Raw genomic sequence first — 12040 nt, 5'->3', positions numbered from 1 at the left:
AGGTCAAGGCAGCAGTGCTGGCTGACTCCATCCCAGGGAGGGCCCCTCGTTGGCTGGGCTGAGGGTTCCAGCCTCTTCCGAAGGGCCTCTGTTTCCTACAAAGAAGCCAAGCCCTGAGCTCAGAACCACAGGCCTTTCAAAGAGTTCCAGAACCTTTGTAACTTCCCCACAGCCACCACTTTTATTCTCTCCTATTTCCTCGTTCCAGCAAGTAGTTAACTTCTCAGAGCCCATGTGGCTTTGTGCTCCTTGGAGGTCTGTAGAGAGGGGGCTGCTGCAGACAGACCCACTCGCTGGGAGCCTCATGGGAGCAGACAAGGAGATGGAGCAGGTCAGGACTCCTTGAATCGTGCTGCTCCTACCCTGGGGGCCCACAGCTGATGCACAAGCCCCAGCTTCCTGGAGCAAGGATGGGGGTGGGGTGATACATTCCCTGGACCCTCCAGGGGTTGGTCTACACTCCTATGCTGCCCCCTGGGGGGCTTCTGGGGTGGGAGGAGCGTGACCCTAGAGCAGGTCAGCCAGGTGGTGCAGGAGAGACATGAAGGCTGAGTGAGACCCAGAGGACATGGGGGCTGTCTCCCTGTGTGCAGACAGGTGGGTGGACGCTGCAGCTCAGTATAAGGAACTGGGCACTACAGAAAAGAAATAAAAAAGGTAGAAAAGAAAAAAAGGAAACTCCCAGCTGGAGCTGTCTGAAAATGGGACAGACTCTCTATGAATAGTGAGTTCCCCATCACTAGAAGTGTGCAAGCTGAGAACATTTTCATACACCTGATGGGCCGTTGGAGTCAATGGCTTTGGAGACACTCTCCAGCTTTGAAATCCCGAGCCTGTGTCCCTCTGCCCCAGGCTCCCACGCAAGCGAGCTCAGCCGCAAGGCCTGACTGCCTCCCCGCGAGCTGCTGTTCTCAGCTCCATGGCCCCTAAAGTCAGTCACTGATGTAACCAGTATCAGGTGTGAGAGGTGGGGAAAGTAACTTGTTTCTGATGATAGTTAAAATACCCAAGTTTTTGAATGAGCACTTCCATAGGAATTAGAAATGTAAGAGTGATGTTGTTAAAGGCATAACTATGCACTCGCTTGAGTGGGAGGCAAAGAGGTGGTGTGTTGGCTGGAGCTGCTGGGATTGGGTACAACCCCTGCTCTGGCCACACGTGTGCAGCCTGGAGGTGGATACCACCCGCCAAGGGCAACTCTGGAGAAAACAGGTCCAGGGTCTTCAACCTGGCAGGGGCTTCTCTCTTCCAACTGGGGCTCCTCCTGCAGGGGCAATAGGGCGAGTGGCCACCTGCTCTGAGGCCAAGTCCCCTCCCTCTGTACCACCCCAGGCAATGGACGGCTCAGTTACAGCCCCACCAAACCCCAGGTCCTGAGTCCTGGCCAGGTCCCCTCTGCTAACCCAGTGTGCGTGTGGGCATGTGTGTTGGGGCATGGGGGAGACCCACCAACCAGGCAGGCTACTTTGGCCCCTGGTCATTAATTTTGTCCCCTGGAAGGGAACAGTTCCAAAGCTCTTTGTTCATGCAGTCTAGCTTGGTCCACCAGGGGCCAGGGAAGTAAGTTCTTCTCAGTGCCCAGGGCTCCCGCGTCACCCATCTTCTTCTTATGTGAATCTAGAGATGCTGTCTTGCTTGAGAGCAGGAAAGCAGCCTGGGAACCCCCAAAGAGGAGAGGTAACCAGGTGTTGGCCAAGGATGGGTCAGCAGGGATGTGGCAAAGGAGAGCAGAGCAGGGCTGTTTGGGAAGGACAAGCCCAGGCCACCTGGGACCTGTGCCCAGGTGTGCTGTGGGCAGTGCACTCAGTAAGGAGCAGGGCTGCAGGCGAGGTGACGAACAGGCAGTTACTCTGCACCCCAAGCCCCAGTGTGGCCTCCACACTTTGGGAAATCACTTCACCTCTCTCTGCCTTGGTATCGGCTGTCGGGCAGGCCCCCTCCCCACCTCTGATGTCCAGTGTCACCAGATGGCTGCGGGATTTTCAAGGGGCACGGGGCAATAGGCAGGCATGCATCCCCTGGGAGGACCCCTGAGGTCATCCAGCAGGTTGAGGTGACATCTGCAAGCTTGAGAAAAGAAGAGACATTCCAAGGAGACCACAGTCTTTCTTCACTCTTTACTGTGTAAAAATAAACTCAACAATTCATGTCATTTCAGCAAGAAAATGAAGAAAAAGAAAAAAGCAAGAATACCAGTAGAAATAGTGCATTTCCAGAACTGCTTATGGGAGGTGGCAGGTCCCATGGTTTTGACCCCTTAGATACCCAAAAGGCTGCGGATCTTATGAAAAATGTACAGCTTTGGTTAGCAAATAATGAAAAAGTAAGATACATCAATTCTGTTTCCTATTATACAGTATATACAATATAACAATATCAACTATAGGGGGTTTGCTTTGTTTTTGTTGTTGATTTTTTTTTTTTTTTTTTTTGGCAAATAAGACAAAATTGGGACTTTAAGTATTGGGCTTTTCTTCTCCTCAATGACTTGTTCCCCTTCAACAAATGGCACTTAAGTCCACTGTGCATGGAAGTGATACATTTCCCGTCATTAGTTGAATAAATTTACACACTGTGTTTTAAGAGATGAAACCATGACTGCTTGAAGCCACATTTTGGTTGCCATAAGATTACAAAGGATACTATCCTCTTAATGTTTACAATTCGGAACCCTAGTTTCTTCTGTCAGGGTTGGAACTGACCATCAGGTCCTCAACTCATTCCACTTAACAAGTCAGCTCCGAGACAGAGGGGCCACCATAAATGGCCAGTGTACATCCCATCCCCGACACATCTTTGAGAACAGGCGGCCCCTGTTTGGAGCTCACTGGAACGACTGTGGCCTTCATGCCAGCCTCTTCCCTCCCCTTCACTCCCCACAAGACACCCCCTTGGTCTCAGGTCCCAGGGCTGGTGACAAAGTGATCTTTGCAGTCTTAGAAAATAAAACTGTGAATCTACAAAAGGAACAGAAAGCATACAAAATGTATCTCTTTCTTCCAAAATAACATGCTTTCAGTTCTACGTTTTTGGCGGAGCCTGAAAGTATTTTCAAGGGAAATATAGGTTGAGTTAATTTATAGGTTTGTCCTTTTCTTTCATAAAAATACTCTTGTTTGGTAATAAACTTTTTCTTCTAGAGTAAGAGAAATAATACTGTTATCAAAAGCAAGAAAGGCTTACGACTCAAGTGGGCTTTAATCCCCTGAGGGCCCGGAGAGCCTCTGTCAGCAGCTCTCCCACCTCGGACACCCAGGGAGCTGTGGGACACCAGCTCGGTGAAAGCAAACACTGTCTCGACAGTGCTTTTTTATCTTCTTATTTTATAAAATGGCTTACCTGAGATAGGCATGTATTATTCAGTGCAAGAGGGAACATCAATCAGATTAAGGGGTAGATGGAAACTATGTGGATTAGATTTGTGGCTGTGTCATCTGCCTTCCTCGGGGCTGGCAAAGTGCCAAGTGTTACCACAGTAGGGGAGTCGGGCTTGGCACAGGCTCCAGCTGGGGAGGGCAGAGGGAGTTAAACATCAGCTTCCATCCCTGGCACCGTGGGTGTGTCAGGGGAGGGGCGAGGAGGGTGACCAGGTGGGGAGGCTGAAGGGACACAGGCGTAAGCATCTGGGCTGTGCTCTGCCCCTCTCTACTTAGGGCAGAGGATGGCTTGTGGTCCTGAAAGGACAGCTCCCACTGCGCCCACTGGGACAGGAGGTGGTCCGGGGTCTGGTAGACCCCTAGATCGGCAGGGGCTGGTGGGAGGTGCTGATGGGAGAGCACCTAACACACTCTGGGCCTTGCCTACAGCTCTGAGATGGCTGGAGTGAGGGGTGGGGCCGATCTGGTCTAGAGGGGGATACTAAGCTCTCACTCTCTCCCAACCACAAGCATCGTTAGGCTTGTTCTCAACCTACACGTTAAAAATACTTCTTGGTATGTTTGGGGAGTGGGGAGGGGGAGAGGGAATCAATCTCTCCCTTGACCTCCTCCGACACCCTTGGCTTGCTTACCCAGCCATTTTAGTAGCTACATGGATGGTCACAGAACAATGGGTGGCACTGGGCACACAACACGGAACCAGAGAAGTTCATGCAGGCAGGGGAACACACACCAGACTGAGGAAGCAAGGGACATGCCACCCCAAGGAACATGCAAACAGAGAAGATCCCTTCAGATCCACAGATGCCACAGCCCGCTGGGCTCTGACAAAGCACAGCGGTCTCAGAAAAAGCCACTGTTGAACCACAACACACAGCCTGGCGCCTGGACCTCACCCTCAGCACTAGAGTGATGCATTGCAGAATGGCGGCTGGGTGCCGTGCAGACACCCACGCGGACACCAACACAGAGACACCAACACAGACACACACAGATGCACTAGGTTTCCGACACAACACGGACCTGCGTTTAAGGAGACAGGTGCCCTGGAAGGAACAGAAGACAGAAACACCTGCTCCTCCTGAAGAAATGTCTGCAGCTGTAGGTGAGCCAGGCAGTGCAGTAAAATTTCTAGAAAGACTTGCCAGCCTTTTGCTAATTAGACTCCTGATGACAGAGTCTAGGTTGCCCTCAGGGTGTGCGACCCCCTGATGGTGCAACAAAGCAGGGAGCTCACCCTCCCCTGGGTGTGATCCGTCTGAGTGCTCTTCTCGCTCTCATTCAACACACACACACACACACACACACACACACACACACACACACACACACACACATCTCCCCACCTTGGAAGGACTAGAAGGAGGCGCACATGTTAGTTTTTCACGGAGGGAAAGAAATGTCAAAGCTTCTGGACACTGGCTGGGTCTCAGTGTCATCAGCTGGTGACAGGTTGGGGGCTACATCAGGACTTGCGCTCTGTAAGATGGGGGAGTGGATTTCAGGCCCCGGCCTAGCCATGCGTGGCTCCCCAGGAGAGGTCTCCGGAGGCCCTGCCCCCTTGGAGGGCTCACCTGGGCCCGGGTGAAGAATATGGCTGTCAGAGTTACCACGGACCTGGCCCATCGACTGGCTGGGTTCAAGTTTAAGTGGCCCTATGTGGCTGGGTCGTAATCAGAGCGCGGGTTTCCTGGTCTAAAAGGTCTGCTCTCAAGCTGACCCACCGAAGCCTCTGGTCTCCCACTGCCTGAGGCCAAGTGGAGGAGGCCAGGGGTCCTGGCTTCCTGGGCTGTGGATGGGATGTTCCTCTCTTGGGGGCACTAGCTGGCAGCTGAAGGGGAGTCTGAGGACGTGGGAAGGCTGAGGGCCACAGACGGTATCCTGGGCCAGAGCTGGCCGAGCTGGGTATGCAGGCTGGCCTCCCAGGCCCAGCGCTGCCCTCAGATACCAACAGCAGGATGCTGGCCAGGCACTGGGGGTTGGGGGAGGGACTGTCCGGCTCCTGAGGCTGGTCCCACCTCCCCTGCCCCCGCCCAGCACGTGGTGCCATCACAGGACACTGTCTGCCTTCAACCCTTCAGAGAGAATTCCTTCTATGACAAAATACAAATTCTCCATGGAGAGGCCCCCGGCCTTTAACAAACTGCTAAAAGATATTTATTTTATCAATATAGAGATATGTCGCTCTGAAAAACGTTTACAAACAAAGACGAACGCATTGCAGAAGAAGGTGCACCAGCCCCAAGGCACGCGGGCAGACACCAAAGTTGTCAATGCAGATATTAGACCAGTCATGAGATTTCCCAAAGCCACAGAGAAAGAAGAAATGAAATACCTCATTTTAAAAGAGAATGCCTCCCCAGAGAGACAGACCCTTGTAGACACACACACACACACACACACACACACACACACACACACACATACACTCACACACAGGTCCTCTCACCTACGTGTGCATTTTTCAAAATGTTGCAGCTGCCGGCTTTACTGGTGAACAGGGCATGCCTGAGAAACAGTGCGGGCTCCTAGAGAGAAGTGGGGACACCTCGGGGACAGATGGGAGCCGGGCCTGCTTCACGTGCACGAGGACGAAACCAGGCTGTGTGCGTGTGCACATGTGCGAGGGTGATGGCCTTGAGTCATTCCTGGGGGAAAGGGAGAGAAGAGAGACGACGGATCATCACCGCACAAGCAGGGGGGAAGCGGGAGGGGGCTGGGGACCTGGGGACCAGGAGGCTCAGCCCGGCCCTGGGCCTCAGTTGATCTGGCGACAGGCTTCGAATGTCCACTTGGTGGCTCCGCCATAGATCTCGATGTGGGACTCAGCCCAGGCAATGACGTTGCCGGAAAGGGCCTTGGTGCTGCAGGTGGCCAGGTTGTACACCTCCCCCGGGGTCAGCTTGCGGTCCCAGATGTTGAAATGGGCCAGCTCGCCCACGAACGCTTGGGTGGCATCAAACCCACCACCTAGAGTGTCCTTCAGAGAAAAGCAGAGGATGAGGTGGAGGGGGTCATAGAAGTGGGGGCCTATCAGGAGGGCATCCCTGGGGGAAAGGCTCTCAGGTCTACCCCTGGTCCATTTGTCTCCCTGTGTCTGGTCTTCAGCTATCCATCAGTCTCTCCCCTGTGGGGAGCTCAGGAAAAGGAGTGATGCTGGCCTCCTCTGCCCTGGATGCAGAGCTTCTCCTGGGGGCACCTGAGAGCTGCCCAGTGAGGGAGGGTGTCAGCCAGGTCCGTGGACAACTGTGGGAGCAGTGCCTGGGGGGCCTCCCCTACACTCCCTGCCTCTAGTCAAGAAACTCAGATGTCGCTCTCTGACAGCAATAGCTGCCCAATGAGAATGGAAGCCCTGGAAGCCCTCCTGCCTGCCTTTCCCTCCTGGGTGCCCAGTGGGAGACAAACCACTTCCAGGAAATAAATTATGCATCACTAGATGCACATTTGGTCTTCCTGTGCCAAAGAGCATTGCTGCAGTCGTTGAGAAAGTTGGGGAGAGCCTTGAGACCGGAGCCCACTCCTGCTTGCCTTTCCTGAAAGTGCCCACTCAGAGCAGGGACTTTGCCCAAACTGCTGCATCACTTGCTTCCCTCAGCTACTTCTAGGGGAAACCACTTCCCTCTCCAGCTCCCTCCCACTTTGCTCACTGCTGCCTCTCTGCCCTCTCTCCCAACACCCTCATTCTCCTTTCTCCTGCCTAGTCTCTGGTTCTGGGGCTCCTCCCCCTGCAGCTGCCCCCCGCCTTTCCCTGCCCCCATGGCCTGTACCTGCTCCTGGCCCAGCACCAGCACGCCCTGTGGCTTGATGGGGTGATAGGGCGCCAAGTTCTCGCCGTTGCCTGCCTGGGTGCCATCCTGGTAGGCTTCCCAGACCCCGTCCCGGGTGGTCCAGGTGATGCAGATGTGGTGCCACTTGCCATCATTGATTACAAAGGGCAGCTTAGCCACCTGGGAAGGAGAACAACATAAAGGACATTATGGGAACAGGGGTACAATCAGAATCAATTATCATCACGAGTCAGGAGTTCAACCGATATTCATAGGCATTTACAATAAATATCAAGAGCCATTACTGAGTTCTTGCAGCACCTGCCCCTCTGGACTGTCAGGCCCATCCACTGATGGAGCACAAAATCACAAAGGAAATGGGAAGATTTGTCAAGGGGGCTCCTAAGATCGATCTGCATATGCAATCTCCTCCCTCCTACTCACCCTCCTCCCTCTTGGCTAGTCTACGAAACAGGCCCTCTGATGGAGGAGGGCCACCCCTGGGGGCTGAGTTCACTGCTCCTTTCTGAGCCTCTCCTCTCTTCCAACACTCCATCTCTAATTGCCAGATCTCTGGGTCTACAACCCGCCCAGCCTTTTTGCAGAGACTCTGAAAGATGCCAGGGGAGATGGCACCATGCCTTTTAATACTCAGACCAGCCTCTCACCTGGAATTTCACTCAGGCTCTTAACATTTCAGGCAGGGAGGCTGCTTCAGCCAACGAAAGAACCCTCACACCCTTTTAACTTGGGGGAAATGGGGCACCAGAAAGGCACAGCCCTTTCTAGGCAAGGCATCAAGAGCAAGGGCTTGGAATCTAATTCCCAGCCTAGGTTTTAGACATTTACTACCAAAGCTGGCATAGAGATGAGGGAGTTTGAGAGTTGGCAGCTATTCCCACAGCTAACGGAGGGCTAAGATGGAGACGGGTTCCCTGGAGGGAAAGGTTGCCCTCTCCCAAGGACTCACCCAGATCTGGCCTCCTCCCAGGGGTAGGGGGCTAAGCAGGATTGATTTGGACTCTCTAGGAGCATCTTTACCACCCACCCCAGCATCTATGGTCTCCCAAATATGGGGGAGCAAAGTCAGCTCCAAGGCCAGCTGGGGGAGGAGGAGTCTGTCAGATGGATTGTCCCCCTGGATTATCCTCCTCCACCCCCAGCCAGGAGGCCTCTGTCTGGGAGGCCTGTTCGTGGAGCATGGCAAGGGCACCCCTACCTATTTCTCCCAGTCCTCACCCTGCATCTCCCTCAGCCCTGCCTGGCAGGCTCTCCTCTTGGGGCCACAGTAGCATCTGAGGCTGTATCTTATGCTACCGAGACCTGTCCCAGCAGCTGGCATAGACTGGGGCCCTGGGGGCCTCGCCCTGCTGCCCTGAAAGTCCAGAGGGGCGGGGACTCTACCTTGTCGTTGATGAGGATCTCCATGGGGTTGTTGCCCCACTCAATGAGGACCAGCTCATTGGCCTGGCCGGGCACGGCATAGGAGAAGGGCGTGCCCACCCCTGGCGCTGCGCTGGACTTGAGCCACATGCACACCGTGAAGGCGTACATCTCTGGCAGGCTCTTCTTCACCTTGGCATACATGTAGTTGGTCCGCAGGGGGAATGTGAGCTGGAACTTGTCTCCAGGGCGGTTGTCCTTCTGACCTGGGGAGGACGGGACACAGTCCAGACACCTGCACCTTGACGAAGCGCCTGCCCCTGACTATAGCAGGCTTGCCAATGCCCCTGCCCCCAACCAGGCTTGGTGATGCAGACAAAGCAGACTCCTCTCTGTTCTGTAGATGCTGAGAAGGAGGCTCGGGAGAGGTCAAGTACTTTGCCCCAGGGCACAGGGCCAGGACAAAAGAGCTGACCCAAGGTCTCTGCTCCCGGTCTGGCTCCCATAAGGTGGCTCCCACATGGTGACCCCTGTGGAGAGGCTGGGGTGGGGGTGTGGGGAGCCGCCCGCACACGCTGGGCTCTGAGCATCTGCACCTGGGCTGGGCAGTGGGCATGGGTAGGGAGTGGGTCAGTGCACACCCTGTAAAGCAACGCTCGAAGGTGTCACCACAGAGGAAGGAAGTCTCCTCCCGGCCAGTAAAGAGGCTAGCTCCCCTCAGAGCAGCCCCTCCAGGAGCCCAACCTGATTCCAGGATGCTGACTGCTGATGGTGCTCAGAACCAGGCCCCCGGTGCCCGTCACACTTCCCTTGAGGCCAGGACACACTGCAGCCCCTGGTCACTCATCTGACCCAGCCGATTTGCCCCGAGGACTCAGGCTGTTTCCAGAATCCCATCCTTCCCACAGGAGGGAAAGTTGTACCCCCGGAGGCTCTTCTAGCAACTCTGTCTGGCCCCCTGCAGAGAGGGCAGGACAGCAGGGAACTGGGAGGTAGCCCTAAAGCCAGGTTCCCCTAAGGTGACTGCTTTGAGGATGATGCCAATCATTCTCAGGGAGAGCTTCCTGTGTGTTTCCTGAAAGATCAGGCTTCTGGTCCCATACCCTCCCTTTATACACGGCCACCAGCTCCCCTCCTGCCGGCAATGTCTCCAGGGAATGCTTTTCTGCCCTCTCCCAACCCACACACACACTGTGGCTGTGGCCCTGGGCATGGTGTGACTGATTCCAGGCAAAACATTCCAATCCAGCAGTGGGCATGGGCACCAGGCCCAGAGCCAGGAACACACACCCACCAGCTCCAGGGTGTACACTGGGTGCTGCCAGGGAGCCCAGCACTAAACCGGCCCTCCAGGCCAAGAATTATTTCTAGAAGGCATCCTACTGGGCCAGCAACCCCACGCCCTTCCTCTAAGCCAGGTGTCAGGGAACAGAGCAGGGCTGGCCCTCAGTGTTCCCCTTCCATTTCAGGCTGGCAGCCCCCTGCTCTTGGAGCACATCTGGTCCCTGGTCTCTCCAGGGGGTGTTCTTCATTTCCCCAATCTCCCCTTTCTCCCCCCCTCCTCCCTTCCCCGATCTGTTTTTCAGTTACATAACGTGCCTTAAGATGGCACTGTTTAAATCCATCCAGCACACTTTGCAGTCCGAGAAGGGTCACGTGGCCCTGCTTCGAGCCCCGAGTCTCACCCCCTCCCCCACTTTTACAACCTTGTTTGATTTCTGCGATTTCAAGGCTGAGCCTCCCGAGCTCATCCGTGGGCCCTGGGGCGAGATCGGGGCTGGCTGGAGTTGGCGACTCGGAAACCGCAGGGCTGCATGCAAGGTGCCTGGGCTTGGGTCACTAAGAAGAGAAAATCTCGGGGGTGTGCTCAGGGCGGGGGGGAGGACCCGGAAATCCCCAGAGGATGCCAGGGGCACCAAGGAGCTGGGAGGAAACCTGCTCAGGGCCCAAATGTGCCATGGACCAAGAGGACCCAGCCCCAGCCCATGCCCTGCTCTCTGCTGTGGATGGGGACTGGCTAGAGCCAGGTTTTCTTAGCCAGGGAGGACTTGAGCCAGCCAAAGCTATAGTGCAAAGTTGCTGAAGATTAAACAAATCAGACTTGGAAAAATCCTGTGTGTGTGTGAGTGTGTGAGTGTGGCGGGGGAGGGGGGAGGGAACCCCAGGCAATCCCTTCCTCACTCTGCTTCCTGAGATGTCCCAAGCCCAGGGCACCCCAGTCCTGCCAGGAACACCAACTGGAGAACCTGGGGCAGGGATGGGGCAGTGGAGGAGCTGAGGGCTTTTACACTCCCAACCTGAGCTATGCAGGAAGCCAGGACCAGAGGCAGGGTCCCACTGGTCCAGGGAGCTGAGACAGGATGCATGACTCCCCAGCCCCCCATGACCATTACCTTTCTCGAGCTCGCTGATCCGCTGGTGCAGGGAAGTCAGGGCACTCTCGATCTTGACTCTTTCCTCTGTGTCATTTCTGGGGCCCCCCTTGCCCTCCTCCAGAGTGTTCACCCGAGACAGCACCTGCCTCTCCAGGTCATCGATCTTGCTCTGCAGCAGATCCTTGAGGCTGTTGGTCTGGCTGGAGGAATTGAGCCGGCTGTACTGCTGCGAGGGTGCAAGGGCGGGGTGGGGGGGAAACCATATCGTTACGCGTGGAGCAGGGGCCGTGCCGGGAGGCCGGTGGCGCGGTCCCCTCAGGGCGACTGCGGGGGCAGCCTGGCGGGGAGCTCGGACGAGTGGCCGTCCGCGGGGCCCCGCACGCTTGGGGAGGGCCCAGCCAGGCATCGGCACCCGGCCGAGGCCGGGGTTGGGGGGGTCGGGCCGGGTCGGGAATGGAGGTGGGGGAGGGCAGAGGGGCGCGCGAGCCAGAGGGGAAACAGCGGCGCGCGCGGACCTCGAGGTTCTCCAGGCGGGTTTTGAGCGACTGCAAAGTTTGCCCGAGTTGACTGAGCGTCTCGGCGGCCGGCGTCCGAGACAGGTCGCCCATGGTGTTCTTGCCCGAGCCGGGCTGCTTGCGGCCGCCGCCCGTCCGCGCCTCGCCGGCGCTCGCGTCCAGCGTGTTCTGGCTCTCGCAGCGGCCCAGCTTGGTGGTCAGCTCGCGGATGGTCTCCTTCTGGCTCAGGATGGTCTCCTTCTGCTGCAGCACGGTCTCGCGGAGCTGCAGCACGTTGCTCCGGAGCTCCTCGGCGCCGCCGGCGGCCACGGACGCGGCGCACATGTCGGCGTCCACCGGCACCGAGGTGCAGATGAAGCGCGTCGGCCCAAAATCCTGGGCCCCGCTGCCCAGGAGGCAGAGGGCGAGCAGCGCACAGGTGCGCGCGGCACGGCCGGCCAGCATGGCTGCGGGCGCTGGGACCCGGCGCTCCGGGCCGGGCTCGGCTCGGCTGGAGCTCCGCGGGCGGCCAGCGCTCTGGGCGCCGCGCTGCTCACTGCTCCGCCGCGCAGTCCGCACCGCCGCGCTGTCCGGCCCCCACTGCCGCCTGCGCTGCGGAGCCCGCGCCTTTTATGCCACCGCGG

At 56.7% G+C, this 12040-nt stretch overlaps 2 protein-coding genes across 2 annotated transcripts in view; one reads left to right on the top strand and one right to left on the bottom strand.

Annotated features, from left to right (window-relative positions):
• The window catches only part of ENDOV (endonuclease V), a 96646-nt gene that overhangs the window by 52432 nt on the left and 32174 nt on the right, over positions 1-12040 (top strand). The window lies entirely within an intron of this gene.
• On the bottom strand, positions 2153-11946 carry NPTX1 (neuronal pentraxin 1). Its single transcript, XM_060082310.1, has 5 exons — positions 11418-11946; positions 10921-11128; positions 8549-8793; positions 7145-7324; positions 2153-6357 (listed from the first exon to the last, which is right to left on the bottom strand). The coding sequence occupies exons 1-5, from the start codon at positions 11859-11861 to the stop codon at positions 6136-6138; spliced, it is 1299 nt and encodes a 432-aa protein (XP_059938293.1). The 5' UTR covers positions 11862-11946; the 3' UTR covers positions 2153-6135.

The sequence above is a fragment of the Mesoplodon densirostris genome, chromosome 18 (genome assembly GCF_025265405.1).
Source record: "Mesoplodon densirostris isolate mMesDen1 chromosome 18, mMesDen1 primary haplotype, whole genome shotgun sequence".
Taxonomy (NCBI): domain Eukaryota; kingdom Metazoa; phylum Chordata; class Mammalia; order Artiodactyla; family Ziphiidae; genus Mesoplodon; species Mesoplodon densirostris.
This window is presented reverse-complemented; position numbering and strand designations above follow the sequence as displayed.